The 25,412-nt window shown below is 41.3% G+C and overlaps 1 protein-coding gene across 6 annotated transcripts in view; it reads left to right on the plus strand.

Annotated features, from left to right (window-relative positions):
* efcab6 (EF-hand calcium binding domain 6) overlaps nt 1–25,412 on the plus strand; it is a 70,545-nt gene that overhangs the window by 41,956 nt on the left and 3,177 nt on the right. For 4 of the 6 annotated variants that reach the window (XM_042402842.1, XM_042402845.1, XM_042402846.1 and 1 more), the window contains 15 exons: nt 5,491–5,704; nt 12,527–12,641; nt 13,428–13,555; nt 14,429–14,652; nt 14,745–14,808; nt 14,889–15,007; nt 15,106–15,186; nt 16,620–16,775; nt 17,715–17,925; nt 18,489–18,683; nt 19,554–19,781; nt 20,178–20,396; nt 22,841–23,024; nt 23,121–23,308; nt 25,223–25,372. In XM_042402842.1, the coding sequence (XP_042258776.1) occupies nt 5,491–5,704; nt 12,527–12,641; nt 13,428–13,555; nt 14,429–14,652; nt 14,745–14,808; nt 14,889–15,007; nt 15,106–15,186; nt 16,620–16,775; nt 17,715–17,925; nt 18,489–18,683; nt 19,554–19,781; nt 20,178–20,396; nt 22,841–23,024; nt 23,121–23,308; nt 25,223–25,372 (2,476 nt within the window). The remainder of the gene's footprint in view (nt 1–5,490; nt 5,705–12,526; nt 12,642–13,427; nt 13,556–14,428; nt 14,653–14,744; nt 14,809–14,888; nt 15,008–15,105; nt 15,187–16,619; nt 16,776–17,714; nt 17,926–18,488; nt 18,684–19,553; nt 19,782–20,177; nt 20,397–22,840; nt 23,025–23,120; nt 23,309–25,222; nt 25,373–25,412) is intronic. The other 2 variants (XM_042402844.1, XM_042402847.1) reach the window with 2 other exon arrangements.

Here is a 25,412-nt window from a genome sequence, read left to right on the forward strand (position 1 = left end):
TGCTAGCTTGATACTAGCATAATGTTTCCTGGCTGAAATTCCACATCTACTCATGTGTTTCTGATTTTTATTAAATTATGCATATCTTCTGATTATAATGCAAGAAATGGAGTTTGAAGATTTAACTCTAAAGCGAGCAAGTAATCCCTACTGGGTTTAGTTAGCTACTCCGCACAGCACTTCAACAACCAGATTGTGGAGAAAACAATTGTCAGAAACGAAAAGTTTTGACTATAACTTCTGTTTCCTGAAGGGAAAGAATGAGGTACAACACATAGTATGTAGTATGAGGATATCACATCCCTGCATGGCCTGACTGAAGACACCTGATGATCTGTGGTGATGTATGTGAGGCCCCGCCTGCACATATATACATCTGTCACCATGGTCATCCATCAGTTTAATAACCACTTTTCACCAAGCCCAGCTGAGCAGCAGGGCAACCTAGTGTTGTACTTTGCTCCTCTTCTTCAGGTAACAGAAGTAACATAACAAAGTAACATAACATTTCGTTCCCTTTCCCAGTTGATTCACTTGGTACAACACATATAGCCACCGAAGGGGCTGTCACCTCCAAAAAGTAAAACCAAACAAAGTTTGCAGTGTTGACCAACTGGCTGCAGCAGAGATATCACTTGCAGATACCCCTCTAAACAAACCCATGGTGTTGCCATGTCCCCGGTTGAACGTGCGCTCACACCGTGAGGCAATGGATGACCTCTGCTGTTGTAAGCCAGTGAGAAAGCCACTGTTTAGACAGGGCTTTGCCCCTGGCTGGATTAGCAAAAAAGACAAACAATTGGTCACATAAATGCACACTCTGAATGCGGTCTATGTAGGTGCGTAGCAGACGCACAGTACAAAGGGAATGCAACCTCCTGTGCTTCGTGGATGCAAAAGGAGGGAGACAAAGGTTTAAGAGCTCAAAGGCCATAGAGCTATAGGCTGCAGGGATAATCGTAGGCAAATACGCTGCATTTGGGCGATATGTAACTTTGGAGCCATTCAAAGTGAACTGGGTACAAGAGAGATGGCTGTTTTTGCTTGTACTCTTCCTCCCTGCATTATTTCTAATTGATCTGCTGGACAAATAGCTCAGATATCTCCATGTTGTTGTTTAGACCAATGTTTAGCACCGTTAACAAAGTTCCACTAATTCAGTGAGGAACATCTTTCACTTCCTTTAAATTCTTCACAATAAAAGTCTCCCGTCAGTTTGTCATTTAAAAGCTTTTAATTTGAAGCAGTAAAGCAGGAAATGTTTGGTTTGCATTGACAGTAAAATTACACAACTCTGATATGTAAAGCTGGCCAATCAGAACAGAGTGGGCTCATCAGGAGGGGGGCTTTAAAGAGACAGGAGCTAAAATGGAACGTAAAGAGAAACTGTGTATATTGAGGGGCTGCATAAAGGGCCAGTGTAAGATAAATAAGGAGTTTTTTGAACTGTAAATCATGCAGAGCTACTATAGTGGAGTCCAAAAATAAAAATTTAGAGCTGAGATGAGCACAATAGGTCCTCTTTAAGAAACGCATGGCAAGAGGGTGAGTGCCTGGTGTCACTCCATCGAAACCAACATGACAGGTAGATATAGCCACCAAATAGACCTTAATCATGGAAAAGGAAAGACCTTTATCCAGCAGCTCCTGAAGGAATGTCAAAACAATCACAATAGAGTACTGAAATGGGAATACATTTCAGTCCTGACACCACTGCTTGAACGCCTGCCATTTATATGCATATAGGTCTCTTAAATTGGACCTCTCAACAGGTAGGCATGCAGCCACCACAGTTCTGGGCGCGGATGAATCACCTCTCCTCCTGCTTGAGAGAGGAGGTCCCTGTGGAGAGGAAGCTGCCAGGGCCTCGCTGCCAGCAGACTGATTATCTCAGCATACCATGATTTTGCTGGATCAGAGACAGATCCTGCCGGCACACCCTCTGTATGCATTTCCACTGGGGAAAATGCATACAGGAATATGTTGGGCCATGGGTTGGGCACATCCATTCCCAGAGGTGCATTGTGGTCCGTTATGGAAAAGAACAGGGGGGAGTGGGTATTTGCTCCAGAGGCAAAGAGGTCCACTTTGGACCTGCCAAAACGATTCAATATTTGAGTCACCACCAATAGGTGCAACCCTCAATCTCTCACAAGAGGTCCTCCCCTGGAGAGAAAGTCCGCACTCAGGTTCAGCAACAAAAAACAAGATAGTTTTAACATGGGAAGTGAACAGGTCTTTCCCTGAAAAGCCCAGTGCTTGAATGTGTGACAGAACTAGCAACAGTTGCACTGCTGTCTGCTCTATCAGAGCCCAATCATCCAGATAGGCTAATATAAAAACACCTCTCTCCCGGAGTGGAGCTAACGCCACCTCGACACATTTGGTGAGGGTGAGGGGGGCAAGTGACAGGCTGAACAGCAGCACCAGGTATTCCTAGGCTCCGCCTTCGAATGCAAACCTTAGAAACTGCCTGTGGTCTGGGTGTATCGCTACATGAAAGTAAGTGTCTGTGAAATCAATTGCTGTAAACCAATGCCCCGTGCTGACTGCATTCAGTAGCTGTCTCAGTGTTGGCATTTTGAACTTGTAAGTTCGTAGGTATTTGTTTAACACTCGCAGGTCTAGAGTTGGATAAAGTCCTCACCCTTTCCTCGGAACAGTGAAATAACAGCTGTACCAACCTTTGTTTGCCTCCGAAACGAGAACCACTCATATTGGTCTCTTGTTCAACTTCGACAGTGTGTTTATTTTGTCCTTCAGTACTGCTGCTGCCTCATCCCCTGCAACTGTGTTTATTATGTAGAGGAAACGGATTGGTCTGACCCAGAACTGTAGCCGGTAACCCATGACAACGGTTCTCTCTACCCACTGTTAATGTTCATATGACTGGTATTGTGTACTGTCCAAATATTTGGACAAATTTTACGTTGATGCTTTGTCTTAATATTGGAGTATATTTCTGTAATAATTTGTAAATGAACAACTGATGAAAGTACCAAGTCTAAAATGCCACATTATGTATTGTCAGTGAAACCTGCAATTGTTTTAGTAAGAAAGTAAGTAAGTAACACTTGGAAATGGACAGTCATTACTGATTGAATAATAATGAACATGTAATTGGCTTCCCTTATGTATCCTTATACTGCTTACTTACATATATACACACTTATATTTATATTTATACTTATTTTACTCATATGCTGCCCTTTACACCTACTGGCATAAACTTTCACTCAGTTTGGTGTTTAAGAACAAGTATGAGAAGCACAGCTTCTGTTTTCAACACTGACTGTTGTCAAGTGCCCTAGGAGTAGATGAGAAATGCATTTGTTTTGTTATGTAATGTGGGTTTTCTTTGACGGCATTAAATTAAACTTAATAAAGGTCTTTACTTGTATGTTTAGCAAAAAACTTCACTCTGGAATTCTTTCACACATACTGTCTTCTTCTAATAGTGTGTGTCAGAGGCATGCACACCAGAGTTAAATAAAATATATTTATTTGCACAAAAACAGGCATCCATCAGGTGGATAGATTGGGGTACAGCAAAGAGTTTGAAGAAGATGGAAGAGGAAGGGAGATGGAGAGGAAGAGCTGTGACAAAACTGACAAGAGTGATGCCTTGTATGTAAAAAAAATAAAATAAATAAAAAAGAAGGCACATCAAACATCACATGAAGTACAAAAATCCTGGCCTCTTTTTTGCTGCCAAAACTTTGGTGGGAAATCCAAATCCAGCATCACCCTACAGGATTTGGTCTTTCAGACACAGTGCCATATTTTTAAAAAAATATATATCGTATTAGCCTTAATGTAAGATTAAGACTCATTTATGGAAAAAGACTTACAACTTTGATTAAATTATTCTTATTTGCTTTTTACTCGCAAAACTTTTGTCGCACTTACAGTAACGTAACGGGTGTAGTTGTCAGCTCAAGTGGTGTAGTTGTCAGTTTCACCTGGTTCACTGTCTCTACTCTACCACACTGAGCTCTGTGTGTGTGGAGTGCTCTGCCCCGCCCGCAGTGAAATAGAGTAGAGGAGAGAGTCTCAGCGCAACCATAAATGACAACAAAGTCCGGGAACATGTGCAGGTGGTTTTTGACTGTTGTCAGCTCAGGGGGAAGGAAAAATCTTTCAAACCACCATGGTTTTTGAGCTGGTGGAGGAGAGGGCCACTCCACCTCCAGTCTCTCAGCTGCATGATGGTACAGTGAGAAGAAGGATGTATTCTCCTGGCCAACTGATGCAGAGGCGGTATACTGGCCCGATGATAAAGCCTCCTGTTCACCCTCTGATAAACCATGCATGTCCAAGCTGATGTCCAGCATGTCATTGTCATCATGGCAATGGACAACCCAAGCTGTGGCTGACTAGCGCTCTTGAAGGGCTCTGGCTCAAACTTGGCTAACCCCTCAACAGTCTCTATGTGGTCAGCCCAGTTACCAGCAGGGACTTCGACCAAAAGCTCCTTGCCGTCAGACAAAGCTGGGTCCCTCAACTCGGAGAAGAAGGGGTCATGCCGTGCAACAGTAGTCTTTTCTGGAAATTTCAACACAGACCTGACCAGCCTTTCAGATGCAGCGGTGGCTAACACCAACAGGGGGTGTTAAGCTAACTTTGAGCTGGCAGGAGCCTACTGAAGAAACACAGCTAACAAGCTGTAACTTGCTAGCCCAACTCGGCAGAGGTGTTTTTCACGAGGTGAGAAGTGTGAGAATTGAGGGATGACCGTAGTGACAGTTGTATATATGTGCAGGCCTCACATATGTCACCACAGATCATCTGCCTTAAAAGTGTGAATAAAGGTGTCTTCAGTCAGGCCACACTGGGGCCCAATATCCCCATACTATATGTGTTGTATTGAGTGAATCGACTGAAAGGGGACAATTTCAGAAAAGTGTTTTAAGACTTAATAACTCCCACATTCACACAGTCGGTGTAAATGTGTTCACTTCCACTCTGACGCTGCAGTAATGGTGGCAGCACTGAGAGCTGTACTAAAACTCATGTTGTGTTCACATATTAACTTTCCTGCATATCTACAAACTCTCAGTTACCTTTTCTATACCTAACCCCAACCCTAACCATTTAATCCACCCAATTGCTCATGATCAGTATAAATATTTTAAAAATATTTCACCTGTATGAAGTATGTAAGTATGGTTCTCAAACTTCTACACAGATGATTGGTCATCTCCCATGTACTAATATTTTGGTTCTTGAAGGGTTGGAGTACAGAGCTCCTGTCAAAATATCAATATATAGTTCTTTATTTATCTTATTTTCCTAGGTGTTACTTTAAGACATACATTTAAGACATACATTTAAGGCATTCATAGCCTTGAGTTTGTTTACAGCATGATATGCTCTGGTCTCACTCTTGACTTGAAATTTAGGACTGGTTTTAACTCCAACTCTATTGGTTGTTGGGACATGTGCAAGCACCACAGCCCTGGCTACATCATCTCTTAATCTGCCCCACAGGCCACGCACATCACCTGAGTTGACCCTGCAGTCAGTCAGGGCACAGCCGCCTCCCTCCAGTCTGCAGGGTGGTCCAGACAACTGCAGCATCTTGGATGTTGTTTTCAAGAGGCTGCGATCGAGATTAGAGCAATGTCACACGAGACTCACAGATCGCATCCAGGCCATCACCCACAGTTCTGATGGGACGCTGTTAGAGGCAGATATACGGAAGGTGAGGAGGGTTAAAATAAAAACTACATAACTATCTCCACAGCACCACCAACATACTAAACCCTGCAAATCTACATGCAGATTTATACATAGTAGATTTTTTTGTATTTGTGTTTATAAATGTATTTTTACTGAAATGTATAGTTGAATGTAATTCTACTGTGCTTATGTGGTATATGCAGTTTGACTCATGGGATGTGGATGGCTGGTTTAATCCTCCTGTTGGCTTGCATTCTGCTTTTTTCAGCTATAAAAGCAGCCAACCAAGCTGATAAGCTACATGGTAATGATTATGAAAAACATCATTTGTGCAACAGGCAGGTAATTAGTGAATTGTGATAGATCTAAGAAATTTACCAACCTTTCACCTACCATAGAATGATAGTGGGTCATTGACAGTGACCCCATTTACTGGGCTTGGACAATGATTTTTTCAATAATTAATAAACAGAAGAGTAAAGGGTTGTGCATGGAGATGAATTTTAAAGATTGAAAAAATAATCTTTGAGGATAAGGCTGGTGTTATTCTATATTTTCTTACTTTTTGCCTTAGCCCTGAGTCCATTGGTTCCTTATGAAGATGTAAATCTTTCAAATGGCTCACAATATGTAGTTTTATTTTTAGCCGTGCCAGTGGCAGGGCTTTAGAGATATCAATGTCGGTCAGTTGGTCGGTTGGTCAGTTGGTCCACTGAAACTACTGAATGGATTGGCACCAAATTTGGTACCGACATCCATGCTTCCCAAACAATGAATCCTACTGACTTTGGTGATCTCTGGACTTTTCCTAGACCGCCACCATGAGGTTGACGTGTGGTTTTCAGTTACAATAAATGTCTCAACAAGTATTGGGTGGGCTACCGTTAAATTTGGTACACAGCAGTGGATTAATCCACATTTGGTGCTCCAGTGAGTTTTCTGGCAGCAGGATAGTGTGTGTGGGATTGAGTCAAAATAAACTACCGTGGCAATGTTCATGTGTGCTTTTAATAGTTTTTGGATAACAATGGAACTCTTGGCTCATTTTATTGACAAGAAGAAAATATAGAATATCAACTGAAGTGGCAACTGCTAATCCATAAACTTAAAACTACAAATATTTCTGTAACACAATAGCAGTTTTCATTTGTTCCTCAGTTACATCATGTAGAGCCAAACCACAAGTGCAGCTGAAGTATATAGTGGCTCCTTTCACATTGCAATCACATTTCACATTGAGCGAGTTGCAGGGGGACATAATGTTTGTGAACCTTCACACAAGCAGAGAAAAGAAGGGCATATTGAGGGTGAGGACTCTTGGTAGAAAACAAGCAAAAACACACACTGTGGAAGGAGCTGCCATGGCAATAATTAGATGCTGAAAATAAAAGATACACCTGTTGTTTGATAGAAGCTGTCTGAATCGATGTTGCTGCTTGTTAAACAGAAAGCAAAGGTTGGATCTGTGAATAATCACACACTCCTACCATAGCCTCACAACATTCAGGTCCCTATTATGTTTCACTCCCTCACCATTCTGACAAAAGTTTACTGCTACTGCTACACTGGATTGGAACAAGTGCACTCATTATTTTGTGGCGTAATTTATTGCTATAGAAAACAAATCTGGCTGTCAGTATGCATTTCCATACGCTTCACCGATAAATGAACGGCATGAAATTACAAAGTAAAGTTTTAGTTTTCACTCCTCTTCTGTCTGCAAGCGTGCTCTCTCTTTCTCTCTTTGTGTCTGGTTACTTTTAAACATCAGCATCATTAAATTCAATGAAGGGTGTGTGTGTGTGTGTGATAGGATGTGGCTCTTTAAAGCAGTGCAGCTATTTTTTTGGCTCTTAGTATCTGACTGGTTGACTCCTGCAGCAGCAGTTTAACAGAGTAGAGCAGAGAGTGAGGGAGACTGGCACCAACCCAGCTCCCACCCAGCTGACCATCTCTCCAGTGCTGGTTTTGTTTCCCCTTTCCTTAACCTGTACCCAAACTTATTCCCAATCCCAGCCAGTCATTTTCTACAATGCTTTAAGGAGACAAATTATGCATGTTTACAGTCTATATTTTTAATCTGGGCTCTACTGGAAAATCTTTGCATTTTTTACAGTTTAAAACTGACCCTTGCAGTGTGCAATGCAGTAATATCAGTGTCTGATAACCAATAATGACCCACTGTCATTATTAAGTTAGGCGTTCTGATTAGGCTACCTCTGTCGTCTTTTGCCCTTAATATCTTACTGTATTTTGACGTGCTTGTTGAAAAATTATTATGTTCTATGGTGTGACAACGCTGTGGTCAAGGTCTGGTTAGGTTTAGATACATAAACCACTTGGTTAGGGTAAGGGAAAGATCATGGTTTGGGTTACAAGTGTGTATTTTCGGAGCACAGGGGAGAGGAGCAGAGCAGCTTGGACAGGAGGGAGGAGCAGTGTAGGAGCAGCAAGTGAGAACTTACTTGACTGCTGGAATAGAAATGATTTTGAATATATCACCAAGACTTACCCATTTCTTATAGTTAATAAAAAATGGGATAAGTTCCCATTAGGCCTCTTAGGCTGGCATTGTCTAAACCATAGGTTGGAGTTGTCTGTATCAGATGCAGTCAAACACTGCAGAGACCAACCACTTCACAGCTTTTCTTGACGAGTTATACTGTCTGTGTAATCAGTCACCAAAGAATTTAAGAGAGCTTGATGCTGTAGTCTCTGAAGTAGGTGTATGTTTAAAAAGGATTGGTTGAGTCTTAAGGATAAGGTGGGTGGCTTCATCTCACAGAACAGTAAACGCTGTTTGGACAATGTATGCTGCACTTTACAATCATCTCACAGCTGCAAGTAAAGATGTGAACTGAAATTCAAGTAAAAGTATGTATGTATGAGGGGCTACCAGCAAAGACTTGAGCTGATGATGGACACACTTGAGGAGCTTAAAGATCTGTCTGAGGCTCTGCAGTCCAGAGACATTAGACATTAGTCTCAATCAGTCAGTCTGATAAAAAGGCAGCTAGATGTTTTCAATACCATGGGACGCAGGCAATGGTGCATAAGCTGCATGTGAGGCTGCATAGCAAGGTGCTTTTAAAGGTGTAACACTACATAGTGACAGCAGGCAGAAGGTAATAGATCCAAGAATGTTCTATGAAGCACTATGCAGAAGCACGCAAACAAGAATGGTCACAAGTGAAGAGGAATCAGTCTTTCATAAAGTCAGTGTGTTGGATAAAAACACATGGCTAAGCCCTCTGCCATTAATGTATGGGGAAGCTGAAGTAAGAGAACTATGCAGTCTTCTGAAAATAGGATTCTCTGGTGTTAAGCAAAGTTATAGGGATGTTAAGGAGAATGCCAGTGTATCAAAGCACAAGTCCCTTCTGAAACTTTAACATGCAGTGGAAACCATTGCTTTGAGCAGTGCAGAGTATGAGAGAGGTTTCTTGAAATGAATGCAGTTGTGACAGTGTTGCGCTCACAACTGAAAATTGAAAAAGTCTCTGCTCTAATGTTCATTTAAATGGTTGGACCTCCTCTTACCTCCTGGGACGCCACAAAATATGTCAGGCCACCAGAAGGTCTGCAGACCATTCAGCGTGTAGACAAAGATGCACTACTACACAGGCTTCCCCATATCAGCCCATCTGGGATCTGATGAACTACTGTAACTGGTCTTGATACTGATACTGGAAGTGAGTCCAGTCAAAGCAGAGTAAGCAGTGATGGTTGCTACTTGTTCTCAACTATGAGTCATCGAACTGTCATCATTTTTGCTGACGAAACAGTATTGTACTTTATATATTTTCGCATATTGAACTGAAAAAGGAGATTGTCTTACAGAAAGATTAAGTCATCAGCTCTAGTTTTGCGCACTGCCAACAGTATTTAGAATGACTTTGATTTGCATTTTAGTGTTCAGAGCAGACCTTGTTATGTTTTATTTACAGTTTGTCAAATGATATTAGATTTTGTAGTCTATGCCATCCCATTCGCCAGTTTGCCCGTTTTCTTATTCTTGGTACATCTACAGTTTCCAACTAGTCCTCGTCGCTCCTGCATCCCTCCACTTGACCCTTCTTCACGCCACTCGTCAACCCTCATTCATCATGCTTTCCGAGACAACCGCACTACCCAATCCCACGACATTCTGCCGTGCTCAGGCGCAGCAGTAGGTGGTTTGCCTCCGATCAGCCACCTGAACGGTCCCCAAACCCCCGCCCCGCTCTCTATAAACCGTACCACGTCATCTTCGCAGCCCTTCTTTGGGGGCATGAGTAGTCTTCCAGTCATCCTCGTTCATACAGCCTACTACATCGTTGTCGACCATAATAAACTAGAAATTTAAATCCTTGGCACCAGACTCAGATTCCCACCTGAAAGCCAGTCCCTCCATTTTCAGCTTCCATGCCTCCCACAGTCTTTCATTCCCTTCACTTAACGTCCTGACCCTCTCCTGCTTCACCACCTTCGCCCGTTCCATTCTCAAGATTAAATCTTCCACAACACACGTCTACGTCAGCAGAACTAACGTCTCCATAAAACTGTCCTCAGGGGCACCATACCTAGCCTTGTGTCACGCACACTTCGGCATGTTATCTGTAAGTCTGAACCACATCTTATGCCAAACGTTCGCCCCTCACTTCAGACTTCCTGGCCCACTACCAAACTCTCCGCACAGGCAACCTGTCTCCTCTCCTCCTAACCGTTTCCTAACCGTACTCTGGTAATATTCTCGACCGCTAGTCTTCCTAAGATTCATACCTACCTCAGCGACATTCAAAGAGCCCGTTCTCACTTAGTCCAATGAAGTTAACTTTGGGGGATGATGAAGCAGGAAGCTCACCGAGACATGTCCCCCACCCTGAGTCTCGACCCCCGGGTTCCTAGACTCTAGCCTCTTTGTGACTCCATTTGGTCCCCGGTCATCCCCATGCCATCGACCCCCTTCATCCCTCTCCTCAACCCCCATCCAGCCCAACATACACTATCCTCACGCAATCCTGAACCCTCTTGACAATCCAAATAAATCTACTTTTTATACCGTACAGTTAAATCTATTAACATGTTAAAAATATTTCTTTCATTTTCCTCAATTAAAATGAGTTTATATTTAACATGCACAAGGAAAAACAAATCTTCTATCTTGTTTTCATGTTTACCAGTGATGAAAGAGCCACATCGCACAAATATGGATTAGGGAATGTTTGACACAACAGTGAAGGCACACAGACAGTGATGGATATCCATCTTCCACAAGCAGCCAAAACCTGTCTGTTAACCATCAGATTCAGCCATCTGTGTTGAGATGTTTCAGCATTTCTTTGCGCTCTGTTTACTGTCTCAAATCTTTCCATCGCTGCTCTGACGCTCACTTTTTTTTTTGACCGTGGAGCTCTTGCAAAAATCCTGTGCCGAAAGGCATGTTGTGTTTCTGTGACAACCCGCAACTGAGTTTTCACGTCAGCTGCGAGTAACAGCTACCTGCATATTAAGAGATTATAATACTGTGATTTTGATATTTATTTCTTATTCATTCTGTTTTGTTATGTTCGAAAACATAACATTAAATGTAGTTAAGTAAATGTTGCTGATTTTTTAATGTGGTGTAATGTTATTAGAAACGCACAATAGATGAACAATGATGATTAATCTCGCAGCACCCCTGCTCTGTCCTCACGGCACCCACTTTGGAAACCACTGGTCTACAGGATCAATTCATTGTTGGTTTGGCTCTGCACATGAGATCTCTTGACAATAAGAAGAATATAGAAGATTGCCAGCCAAATCCTTTAAAGCCTCCCTCCCGATGAGCCAACTCTGTTCTGAGAGTTCTGTTCTTATGGAAGCTGCGTGTCAGGCAAATTCTGGCAGCTCTGGATGGTATGTCAGCAAACCATGAAACAAACTATAGAAATAGGATTTCACTACTTTTTCTCATTCTTTACTCAGAATGTCAACTTCTCAAATACATCCATACATGTTCAAGCCGAAATCAGATCTTACATATGAGAGTGGACAACGCAAACAACACATGGAAAAACCTTAGCAACAACCCTAGCAACTGATGCTACAGAACGGATGGCCTTTTATGGGCATGTTCGACAAGCCAACGTCAGCTCGTCAGAAAGGAAAAAGAAAACGTTGCAAACAAAGCATTGAGAGCAGGTCGAAGCCCGACTTTTGACTTGCAGGGAGCATTTCTACATATGTATGTTAATCTCAAGTTTGACCATATTTAGCATAGATATCTGACATCATAACAGTATATAAATAACAGAAAACCAGAAAAAGCGTAATATTTAACCTTATCCTAACCAAACCCTAACACCAATCAGTTATCAATGTGACACCTAACTACTGTAACCTAAGCCCTAACCCCAACAACAGAGGGGAATCCTCAACTGTTCCAAATCAGCACCTTCTTGATTCTCTCCTGAATCAGAAGAGGAGAGGTGCAAGTGCAGAATCCACTTCTGGTGGTGCAACATTTTAATCATCAAAACTACATGTAGTGTCACTACTCCCCCAACACTGCCATTCACCTTTGTTTTCTAAATTTCCAAATAAGCCTAAGCCTAACCCAAATTGTAATTATCCTTTAAGGTTTAAAGTCTACAATATGTTTTACTGTATAAGCACAGTGAGGTGTGCTGTGTTGTATTTTGTCTTGCTCCCACAGCAGTTCGTCAGTCAAAAAAATGGGTCAAATTTCTTCATGCACCTGTTGTACATGGAGAATGGAAGTGATTCTGACTGAAAAGTCGATGCAAACTGGCCTGAAGCAAAGTTCAGCAGGCTGCTGACATTTCCAAACGTGTTCTGCTTTCTCTGCTGTTGCCCCCAGATACTAGAGGACAGCTGGGTCATCTTGGACGATAAGAATTTCAACAAATTTACCAAACTGCTCGGCCTCACAGACGGAAGGATCGAGTGTGCAGTGTTCCAGGGGAAGTATGAGGGTGAGAAAGACAGGAGAACGACAGCCAGAACATCTTGACCAGCAGCGTCAGCAATCCCATCAGTTCTGCATGGCAGGGTTTTCAATGCTTAAATAGAGATTTTAAAAATCCCTTCCTACTCCCCACCAGGCTCCCGTCCCCCTCCACTCCATCTCGCCTTGCATCCCTTCTCCTACCCCACCCACGGTGATCAAACATAAGCCCCCTGCTTCCTGTAAAATGATGTCTTTCTTAGCACATGAGCCATTGGAGAAATCATCCTGGATTATAAATAGAGTAAGAGTGAGCCTCTTCGTCTCTCATTAGCAGAGGGGGGAAGCACACAGATTCAGAATCACACTCATTTCTGCTTGTTTGGGCTAATTATGTGCTTTGGAAGCAGAAAACAGAGCAGCAGGGCATCACTCTAATTTGTATCTTCTAAAAAAAAAAAGAAACACAGTAGAAAGAATAACAAAAAAAGAAAAGAATCATTAAACAAAGCCAGAACATAAAGTTAGTCATGTTTGCAAGGCATAAAAATGCCTGACTTTCTTAGATTTAGAATACAAGTGTGCTTCTAATTAAATGTAAATTAGGTCAGGCTGTTAAATGCCCAGTGTGCTTGCCAGACATAAAGGGCACTCTGTGCAGTGTGGAAAAACACAAATAATCCACAAAATGGAACAAAAATTCTAATTTGTTGTATAATTCCCTCACAAAGTAGGAATTTGAGAGAAGCGGTTAATTGTGTGGCTGATTAAAAGGCCAAATATTACAACACTGTTTTCCCTGTGGTTTCTGTAGAGGCCACAGCCAGAGATAGGCAGCAGGGCTCTGAAGGTCATGGTAAAAAGGATGAGGTCGTCACCCTGCTCACTTCTGCTGAGCAGTGCCTGGCTTCCATGAAGACCAGGATCAAGCTCATCCATGAGGTAAGCAAGATGTCAGAACATGTTCACTGGAAAACTTTCAAAGCAGCTGCTAAACAGCAAGGCCTTCATCCTCTAATCTGACAGAAAATGACTCGGGATTAAGTTTTTCCTTAAATTTATGGTTAAGGACTATTATGCTATTTACATAGTGCTTTAGGGTGTTTCATTGTTCTCATGCTGGTCTTGGTACTCTCGCGCATATATCCTCAAACCTCCCCAAATATGTAATTGTGGGTGGTGCATAGAGCCAGCTTATGCTTCATGAAATGTGAAGCATTGCACTCTCTGGCTACACTGACCTCAGCTGCTTCTTGTTGATGATTGGATCTTTGGCCCTTAGTACCTCCAAGTCAAACACACCCCTTCAAAACCACTCCAGCAACCAGAGAGACACCATAATTTTAAAGACAAGGAGAACAAGAGAGCAAGTAGAATAAAACAACACATATCCTGTACAATGGGGATGTCACTGTATACAGCCATCATATGTGGCCTTTACCATTATTGGTGACCTCAAAACCAGCCCTTGTGAGAAGGGTCTATCTACAATCTTGCGGACCTATATATGTCTTATAATCAGGGTCATATTATTATTAATATTTGTACCTCGAGCTCCAATATGTTATGCCATCGAGAGCTACTGTGACTAAATGCATTAAAACACTTTGAGCAGAAGAAGCATGAGCTAAAAGTCAAGCTAATGTTAGCTCTGACCACCTACTGCTGGACAGTTCTCACAAGTGATAGCTACTTCACAACTTTTCTTAAAAATTAACCGATTAATGGGTGTTGGTCTGTCAAAAGCAAAATTAACTGAAACTGACATCCCTTGTACACATAACCTTTCAGTCAATAAATGTCTCGTCCCATTAGGACAACCTGACAGCCTTCCGCCTGATGGACAGGAGACGTAGAGGTGTGGTGGACTGCCATGATTTCAAAGTGCTGTACAACAGCCTGGGATTTTTCTGCAGGGAAGGAGAGTACCAGCGGCTGCTGGATCTGATTGGCCTGCAGTCTGGACGCAACCTCAATTATGCAGAATTCGTCAATGTTGTAGAAAATAATGGCAAACAAGGGACACAAACTGCTACTGTGTGAGTCTGATATGATCATTACTTATATTTGGCCATTTAGAGGAAAGGTCTTTGGTGTGCCTACATTTTTGCTTTTCTGTCTCTCCTGACAGACAAGAGCAGCTCCATGATCTGCTGGCCTGTGAGGCACGCTACAAGTGGGCAGACATGTCTAAGGTCAGCATAAACTCTTGGAAAGCACTCATAGAAAGATCCTCTTAAAGAACAAACCTATCTCTTCCTCTCTTTCTCATCAGGTGCTGTGTCATTTTGACACTGATGGCCAGGGTTGGATCCATAAAAAGAGCTTGAGAGATCTACTCTTCACTTATGCTCTTCCCTTAAGATCCAATGAGTTTGAACAGCTTTGGTTGAGGTAAGAGATACTGAAGTGAGGCATCGCAATCACTACTACACATCATAGAGTAGTGCTCATTTCAATGCCTGTGACAGTTTTTAACTGCATTTTGACAGGTATGACCCAGAGGGGCAGGGGTCTGTGGCGGTTTGTGACTTCCTGGAAAGACTGGGGTTTCATCATGATGTAGAACTGAGGTACTGGAGCCAGACACTGAAACAAACTGTTGCCCAAAAGGATGCCAGCAGACCAGTTTCCTCTGAGATTACCTCACTGGAATGTATTGTGTAAGAGAAAAAGGGTATTGTGTGCCATTTAAGATGATTTGGCCCACAGTATTAATAGAGGAAGCCAGGTTTTTTTTAATTGCCTAACAACAAAAACTAGGGCTTTATGCATGAAAACAGAACCTTGGCAGTTGAGTCCAGGTTACGAGCTTCCAAGAAGGGGCAAATGGAGGAGTCGTCAATGAACAGAACCAAATCACTGACCCTTCAGAGTCTTGGATTAGACACCCATGAGATTTGCTTTGTTAATGTTAAGTTTAATGTTTGATGTCATCCTGTTTTTGTCATGTCATGACGGCAGTTGATGAGTGACAGGTAGAAAGGAGGAGGTGGGTGGAAGGTTTGGTGTCAAGATAGAGTTGGGTGTCATTGGCATAACAGTGTAAGTAAGTCCTTAATGGCAGATTATCTGAGCCAGAGGAAGCATGTAAAAGGGATCTCAGTCCAGGGACACCCCTGGTTGGCAGGGTCAGGGTTGGATTTAGAGCCCTTGATGATAACTTATTACTTTCTGTCGGTGAGTAAAGGGGGGTACCAGTGAGGCCTAAGTACTCAGTCATCAAAGTAAAGAGAGCGCTGTTGCTTCAGTGAGGAAGTATAAGCCAAGCTTTATACTTAATGCATCTGAAACACATATAAGTTTTAATATGATAATAAAGTACATACATGCAGTCACAGCAGTAAATACTAACTTTAATTAACGTTGATTATTTTTTACAGCCCATAACAGGCATAACGCTTAAAGAAACCATACACACATTTGGTCTTGTTTCCTTTTTGACTCAGGCAGGACATTTGCACTAAAAGTAAACGACACAGATTTAAAAAAAAAAAAAAAAAACATTTTGTATTTTATAGATTGATTGATATTTATATATATTTTGTTTTCATAACAGGCTTTGGTTTGGATCTCAGAGCATCAATACATTTCAGTTTTTCATATAGTGGTATATTACTCTTCTGAATGGGCTTCCTTCCCCAGGGGGTTTGGATAAACAAACATTTAAGCCAGTGTAGAAACATTTTACACATGCTGTGATTATAATTGAGCCTTGATAGATATTGCAAATGCACCAAGGCTCATTAATTCCCCCTAACATTCATGTGTAGCTACAGTATAGGTTTGGTGATTTATTGGTAATGCAAACAGACTTTATGAAAGCAGAAAGGCTTGAGTTGTGGAGAGGCCTTTTCAGAATCACCAAGTTTCCAAATATTTATTTTCAATTATAAAAGTGTGAACAGAAATGTCTCACTGATAAAAGCAAAATGAAAGTAGAAAAGGGAACATCCATGTTCATATTACCATGAATTATAGTAAGTCTGTCTTGTACTGTCCACAGACAAGTTCTGCAGGATAACCACAAGGGGCTGAGTGATGCTCTGACTTGCCTAGAAAGAAGAGGAGATGGCACAGTGACAGTAGAGGAGCTGCTGAACCTCTTACACACCTTCAGATGCTTCATCCAGAGAGAGCAGCTCATAAATCACCTCCGCAGGTCAACCACATCTTGCACTTTCTCTATAGAGACATGTATGAGTGTCAAACACAATCTTATCAAAGATCTTAATGAAAAGAACAGATTGAGACATGTTTTTATTCATTTGTAGAGTTTACTATGTCACATTATGTGATTTATTTGTAATTGGGTGCTTTTTTTTTAAATACTGCAACATACCCTATCCCTCAGATTCAATAAAATGACAACTTCTGTGCATTTGAGTAAGCACTCAAACAAATGATCTTTTATTGGAATATTTACACCAGACTACACAATTCATCATTAAAATACATTAAAAAAACATTCACAAAACAGTTTAGAAGCTCTTCTCCACTATGAGAGTGACCTGTAACCTTGGAGCTTCCCATAACTTGAACTTGTTAGAGCCTGTAGGCTTCTGCCTTGTGTTTCCACTGTGTTTTTCAAACCAGAACATTTTGTATATACTGTATGTCATTGAAAACATTCAAAAATGTTCAAGTGGAAGGAATAACACAGAGAGTCTACAGCCGACTTTATTTAGGCACATTGCAAATTAGCACAAGAAACAAAGTACAGCTGAGGCTGATGGAACTGTTAGTTTTGCAGGTAAACCAAAGAATTGGACAATTTGAAATGGACTTGAATAGTTAGGGCATCACCAGTTGTTACAGTATGTGGACCTTGAATATCTGTACCACAATCCTTGGCAGTCTATTTATTAGTTGCCAAGATATTACTCAGAACCAAATATGTGAACCTCAAGGAGGCACTGGAGAAAAGTTTCAGGGAGTCAGCAAAGTTCAGAATTCATCCCCTGGGATCTATTATTGTCTGTGCAACATTTCATGACAGCCCCACCGTTACCATGGCTAAAAGCTGTGCCCTTGTTAGTTAACATAACTCAGCATGAAACCAACTTGTCTGTGTTGCACCTCCTCTCTCGTTTCCCATTAGGCTCAAGGTTTCCATGAATGATAACAACAGGAGGATATCTTACATGGACTTGCTGTCTGTGTTTAACCATAAAGCAGAGAAGAAGCATGAGCCTCCTCCGTCTTCCCCTGAGGCCATGTGCCAGATAGAGTCTTTGGACGGCCTCAGCCCAGGAATGGCTCTGGCAAGGATGCAGGAACTAGTCACTGCCTCAGCACCTAACCTGTTTAAGGTGAAGCTTACGCCCACATGCTTCATTCCCCTTTGCCATCAGTCTTTCAAACTTTGTATGTCTTCAGTACATTGCCTGCACATCTCCAATATATACACACAATGCAGTGAGGAAGACCTTGTTTTCAACAATGTGTACTACAAATTTCTTCTGGGCAGGCGCCAAGGAGCTTCATACAGTATCTGTTTTAAAAACTGATCCATCCACTTGCTACATTCTAAAAGACATCACTACAAAATCTAAAAAAGTGTACATTAGAGTTTGTTTACACAGAAAATGTGCTTTGCCAGAAATTGCAAATTGTGCTGCTCTGATTGTCAAGTAGTAGTTTTGTACACTACATGATTATGTGATTGCACTTGAACTCGCAATAAAGAAATTGCAATTCTGCTAATGACAAAAACCACACCCTCTAATCATGAGAAACACAAGCAGTCAGATGATCAGAAGCTAACAGTTTAGCCAGATGATCTAAAAACTGTGTGCACAAGTACAGCACAGTAAACACTGAACAGCTTCTGTCTGTCAGCAATCACCTTCCTGTGGCTTTTCCTCTCCTCCAGGCATTCTCGGCCTTCGACCAGAGCAGTACAGGGACGGTCAAAGCTCTTGACTTTCGTCAGGTCCTGGAGAATTTTTGTGCCCGTCTATCAGACAAACAATACAGACACATGCTGACCAAACTGGAGTTAAACAGTGAGAACTGCACTGTTAATTGGAAGGACTTCCTCAACAAGTTTCAGTCACAGAGCCCCAAGGTAAGAGAAGCAGTTACCACTTAGGCATTGTTCATTGTTTTCTTTCTGAGAGTGAGAAGATTGATATCGACCTCATGTCTGTGTCAAGTCCAGCTGAAATCACGTTTAGACATCCCTTTCTGCAGTAAAAAATGATGTCTGTGTTTTTTACATTTATTGTTATTTTTATATTATTAAAAGGAAGAAGAGAGGGTATTTGGGTAAATATCAGCCATCGGAAGGGTGTGTCGGTGTCTGTGTTTGATTGTCGGTGCCAGTGTTACACCATAGGAAACAAGAGACAAAGTAAACAAACTTCTATTATCCCCTTCTGTATGCATACTCAGTGATCTGGATATACCCAACACATGTTCAACACAATTCATAATACCCCTGGCTTGTAGCCCAACTATAGCCAAGAAAACAATACTACTAAACTGGAAAAGCAGGGAAAAAAAGTCAACATCTCACAATGGTTGGATCTCCTAACACGACAGATATCAATGAAACAAAGTGACAATTTATTGTCTGTATGGAAACACATTCTCCTTCTATGTAGACGGAGAACTAATAATATTCCAATGGATTCATGCAAAACTCAGGGCGCCATCATGAAACCAAAAAGTGTAAAATATAAATTTATACCTTTTAGTGTCTGATTTTACAGAGCAGGTATGTATGCTATGGCAGAAAAAACATGCAATTTAATTTCAGTTGGACTTACTCAGCTCTGTACGTAAAGCACAGATTAGATTAATATTGATCATCTCACTCTCACTCAAATAAATGTATTTCCCAAAATGTGGAACTACTCTTCTAATTGTATGTCATCCTTACCTGTGTGCAACATAGAAAATGTGTGTGTTGCATTTTTTTTTTTTTATGGTGTAGATGTCAGAGAGGTGCCTGAGTAGGGCCGGGGAGAAAGGGACTAAAACCAGATCCGACACCTCTGGAACCACTGCAGTTCTCCAGCAGATCCAGGAAGTTATCTCAGGCCACTTGTATGAAATCACCAAAGAGCTGATGGATTTGGACCACTCCAACAGCAGCACAATATCTAAAGAGCAGTTCAGACAGCTTTGTAACCGCCACTGCCTGAGACTCACAAATGATCAGGTGAAGCCAGAAAATTTGTTTATTACTGCTTATATTTCATTGCGTTATAATTCAGAGAATTCAAAGTGGAGACATTCAAGAGAACAAGCACATCTCCAACAACTCTCCCTGTGCTTTCAAGCTGAAACAACACATACTGGCATCAGTCCATGGTTACAAATGAGAAGATGAATCTAAATTTTACTGTATTTGCCAGTTCGGTTCTTTTTAGTCTGATATGTTTTCTTTAATTATTCTAATCAAAATCTAATTTATCTTTGCTGATAATTATTGACTGCGTGAGAAAGTTAGTCATCTGTAAAGCCAATTTATGTGCTGTGTGTAACTTGCTGTGGGGTATGAGTCCCCCCATTGTGGATGATTATTTGCATGTGTGCTTTTCTTTTTGCTTCTTAGTTTGAGTGTGTATGGAGTCAGATGCCCGTGAATAAGCAGGGGAAGCTGCAGTACAGAGAGTTTCTGAAGCGATTTGGTGCACTGGGCAGGACCGCCCACACAGAGGCACAAAGTCTCACCAACAACATCCCGAGGCCTTTCCCCGACCCCCAAGAAATAGCCTCAGCAACAGAGTCTTGTTGCCCAAACACTGTAGGTGCCATTCTGCAACGCACCAAGGTACAGCACATGACAGGATAGACCTTTGTTATATGCCATGTCTTAACTACCATATATTAAAAACATAATACTCTGGTGAAACCTTATATAAAACTATTCAAGCTTCCAAATGTGGAGTTAAGTGAGTCTAAGTTGAGCTGCACAAAACATCATTTAATTCATTTTTTTGCTGAATGCTGCAGTATGCATTAACGGCTTCACAAAGCCAGTCACACTTGTAGTTTTCACTATAAGAAGTCTGGAAAAAAGGGCATTAAAATTTATTGAGCCTGTGTCGCACCAATCAGCAATCTCCAGTATTTTAGTGGTACAAATAAGAACATGATTCTCCAGCTCTCAAACTCTTATACATTTTGAACTGCTGTTTAAAGGAAGCGTTAAGATGTGTTCAGACTGAAGTGGTAAGGTGAAATGGCACAATAAAGTCCATACAAAGACACAAGTGGTTGCAGATTTGCAGTAGTGAAATATAACAAAGCACATTTGTGCATGTCTTACACTCAAGTACATGTTTGAGGAACATCATTAATATTTTATGCTTCTTTATACTTCCACTCCACTACATTTCAGAGGGAAATGTTGTACTTTTTACTCCACTACATTTATTTCACAACTATAGTTACTAGTTAGCTTTCAGATCAAGAAAGTACAAAGTACTGTAGGGATGAAATTTAATTTCTGTGGGGTCAATGATGTTACATTTAACATTTAAGCAGTGCAAACAGATTTTATGTGTAAAACAGGTGATGTATTTTATAATTTATATGGTCTTATTCTGTTGGTCAAAAGCCACATTAAATCCCCTTTGATTCAATGCAAAGACAATAAAACATGAAAAATTCCAGGAGGGGTGAAAACTTTCTACAGGTGCTGTATATCTGTATATATAAAGAATAACATTGAGTGGGGCCATTTTGCATAATGAGTACTTTTACTTTTGGTACTTTAAATACATTTTACAACTAATACTTATGCACCTTTACTTAAGTAAGACTTTTATTTGTAAAGGAATATTTTTATGACGTGGTATTGCTACTTTTACTTATGTAAAATATCTCAATACTTCTTCCACCACTGCAGATTTGCTCAGTGCAGCGCAAAATTAATATGTTCACGCAAGTAGAAAATGTTTCAACTTGGTTGAAAAGATGTGTGCTCATCTCGAGGTTTTAAAACTCCAAATCATGAATGTACACAGACAAGAGTATAATGGAGAGAGACTGGAGGCAAATAACATACTCTGCACACACAGTCTGTGTTTACATACTTGTACAGTCTGTATATTGCCTGTTTGGGGCAAATAAACACAACGTGCAAGAATATTCCAGCTGTTCAATTTGAATGAGGTGAATATTTGCTTTATAGATGTAAACGGATGATAACATCATTAACCTATCTGGACTATTTCTCACCCCAGGTTTGTTTAGAAACTGATGCTGAAAAGTTGTTCAGGAGATATTTGACATTTATAGAACAGCCACCATGTTTTTTCTGACCTGAAATTTAAAAGCAAAGACCAATTAAAGCCCAGTGAGTAGGAGGTTTGGCTCAAATTATACAAATGATATGTGCAACACAAGATTTATGACCACACAGATGTATTATACAGAGAACCATGTGTGCATCCACTGTCCATTCTGGAGTATACTCGGCCCTTTAGTCCAGCAAGGTTCAGGTTCAAGTTCAGCTCAAGTTCAGTCTTTATTGTCCACATAAAGATCAGACACATCAAATCAGACTCATCTGTCAGTAAAACAGATTAAAATAGATATAACGGATTAAAAAGAAATAATTGAGAAAGAGTAACACACAATTACAGTAAAACAGTAAGAACCAGTAATTAAAAACAAATGAGTAAAACCAAATTAAAACAGGTAAGACTGATTGATGAAGGCTTTGTGTTTATAGAACTGTCAGCATACTTGAAAGATGTCTGTCATGAGCTCAGGCCTGTTTAGTCTTACCACAAGAACTAATTTAAAATTCTGGACTGATGTTTGAGACTGTAGGTACATTTTCAGCTTAGAAAATGAGTTGATAAAGACTGTGGTGGCCAATATATGAAAATGATATACTGTCTTGATTTCATACCAGAGGATTCATCTATCAATTCAGGTTAAGTGTCACCTCATTGACACTATAGAAGTGGAATAATGTCAGTTATTTGGCCTTGTTTCTAAAGCACGACAGTGTTTTGGTTTTTTTTTCAAAGAGAAGAGAGAAATTCTGTTGGAAGCAAGTACCATTATCTCATGAGTAATATGAATTTCATGAAAAGTAAGTGTTGTGATCAGTATTCACCTGGCTGATCAGACTGAATGAGGATGCACTCCAGAGTTGGAATCAGATGCTTTCTTCAAACTGCCCTTAAATAACTTGAGATGACACTTTACTTTAGTGTAGTTGTGCAGCCCCTCTCCTGACCTCCCTCATTTCTCTCCCAGTCTGCCCCCCAGTGCACCTCCAAGCATCCTGCCTCAGTGGGGAGGCCAGGAACAGGAAGCCCGCTGGGCATCACGGAGAGGAGGCTGCGTGGGGCGGTGCAACGCTGCTGGAAGGAGATCCAGAGGAACTGCAGCGAGGAAGATCCTCAGCGAGAGGGACACATCAGCACTGTCTCCTTCCTGGGTGAGCGGCAAACCAAAGACATATCATATACGACACTGAGCTGTTCCTTTTACATGATAACGTACATGCTAACAACTCTGACTGTGTGTGTTGCAGAGATCCTCCAGTCTCTCAATATAAACCTGAGTCAGGTGCAGTTTGAGCATCTGGCTATGAAGTTCGACATCATGAATAACGGTGGTGTTTCATATCACAACTTCCTTCGTCACTTCCTGCTGAACCTCAGACCAGCAGAGACCAAGCGGACGTTTGAGCGTTGTAAACTCCCTCTTCCTGTTACACCGGTAAAAAAGAAACATTTGTCTCTCTACATTTCAGTGTCTGTATTAAAGTAGGTTTCACAAACAATCCATGTGCCAACAGACATAATTTTTAGCCAGAGGTGTTGACTTGAGTCACAAATCTGATGACTCAACGTGTCAAAATTTAAAAAGACTTTCAACTCAACTTGACTTTAACACCAGTGACTTAACTTGAACTCTACCCATTGACTTCATATCCTCACAAAGCCCAAAAATATGATGTTCTAAAAAATTCTTAATTTTTCGACAGCAGATATACTTTGAATCATTCAACAGCAGCCTGTAATGTTGTTCAAGAGTGAAAGGTGCATTTAGCAGTTATTACCCTTTATTAATGACTTAGTAACATTTAAAACTGCTGGCTTACATTACATTAATAACTTTAACATTAATAATTGCAGACTTGATGATCTATTAAAGTGAGAAACTCTTGACAGCCAGAGAGATTTTTCACAACCTGGCAACCCAAACGTTGTTCTTATTAATAGTTCATAACTGATTTATAAAGTATTACAGCTCTTTCCCACTTTTCCATGGGAGCTCACCAACCCATGACTGAAGTTGTGTGGTTGTTTTCTTGGGTTCTGCTTTTGTTTCCACTGTCCTTTGCTCGCTTTGGAGCCAAGTTTCATGAGCTAAAGTTTGGCACCCTTCAGGTAGTGCTACTAAATCAGGTTCCAGGTACTGGCAGGGGTGCTTGCAAGGCTGTCACCCATGATTGATCAACTAAAACTAACACAACAACATAACAGTAAACACCATTTCAGCTCTGTGTGTACATCAGCAAGAACTTTTTAAACTTTTTATGAAGAACAATGATCATGTCTGTCCAACTGTTACCTTTGCAATGACACATACAGTCTGATCCTTCCCAGTTTTAAAAGTAAAATTTAAAAGCAAGACAGAAACCAACACCTTAGCCCTACAAGTTCAAAGGTTCAGGTTATAGAAAACTCCAGGTTAAATTCCTGCAGTGGACAAGAACTATTAGCAAACCATTAATTAACCATATACCATTATGCCATCAGTTACAACTTCGTAAAGGGTGACCTATTATAAAGTGGTACCAAACAACACTAAATTAGTATGCATGTTGGCATTTACAAATATACTTTTGCTCATATATCCAGTTAGTACACACTCACCACAGTTGGAGTTTACTTACATACACATGCTGAGCAGCACATTATCACAGCTCAAATTAACTCTGTGGTCCTCCTTTCCTCTGTTATAGGTCTGATCTATTAGACTTTTATTGGCTGCAAGTTTGAATTGGGTTACAGTAAAGTGTATTTGTGTGTGGGGGGGGTCTGGAATGTGAGGGGGCGGTAATGGGCGACGGCAGGTTGCCAGATTGTGTAAACTCAGCAGGGACCTCCCACCCTCAGGCTCTCGACTATCGCCTCCCATGACAAGCAAATTGGGCAAGTTTGGTGGTTTGCAGTGCTTTTTTTGGCATGGCGAGGTGTATACAAAGCTTTGAACAATGACACACGGGTGGGCACGTTCTAAAAAGGACCCCTGCTGAGCGACTAAGCCAAGCCCCAAGATTCAGTAGAGCGTGTGGGTGAGGGCCTAATCTGGCAACCCACGAGCTGCAACCTTCCAAACCAACTTTGGAATCACAAAGACATGCATTGTTTTGACCGAACCGACCATCTGTGTGAGATTGCAGAGACCCCCTGCATCTTATCTGATTCGATGGTGTGTCTGTACATGAGTTTACAGGCAAAACATTTATCTGATCACAGAACAAAAAACACTTTGTTCCGAATCTCAGCTTGTGAAAAAGTAAAATATTGCCAACAATGTGGGGGCTCTCACCTCTATTTCTTATTCATTTTTCACTGTTTGTGCTTCCTCTATGGTCCGACTGCATGGTCTGGTCCGGTTCAGACGAGCCAGGGCGTTCTGAGTAAAGACTGCGTGGAGGTCATGCTGAGGATCTACGAGGCCGTTCGCTCGTCCTGGACCTCCATCAGACGCAGCTTCCTGACGTCCGACCGCACCCGCACAGGAAGCGTATCCGTGCAGGACTTCAGGAAGGTGAGGTCAGCTGCAACACGCCACCCTGCAGAGCTCCACC

This window comes from Thunnus maccoyii, chromosome 23, assembly GCF_910596095.1.
Source record: "Thunnus maccoyii chromosome 23, fThuMac1.1, whole genome shotgun sequence".
In the NCBI taxonomy this organism is placed as follows: Eukaryota; Metazoa; Chordata; class Actinopteri; order Scombriformes; family Scombridae; genus Thunnus; species Thunnus maccoyii.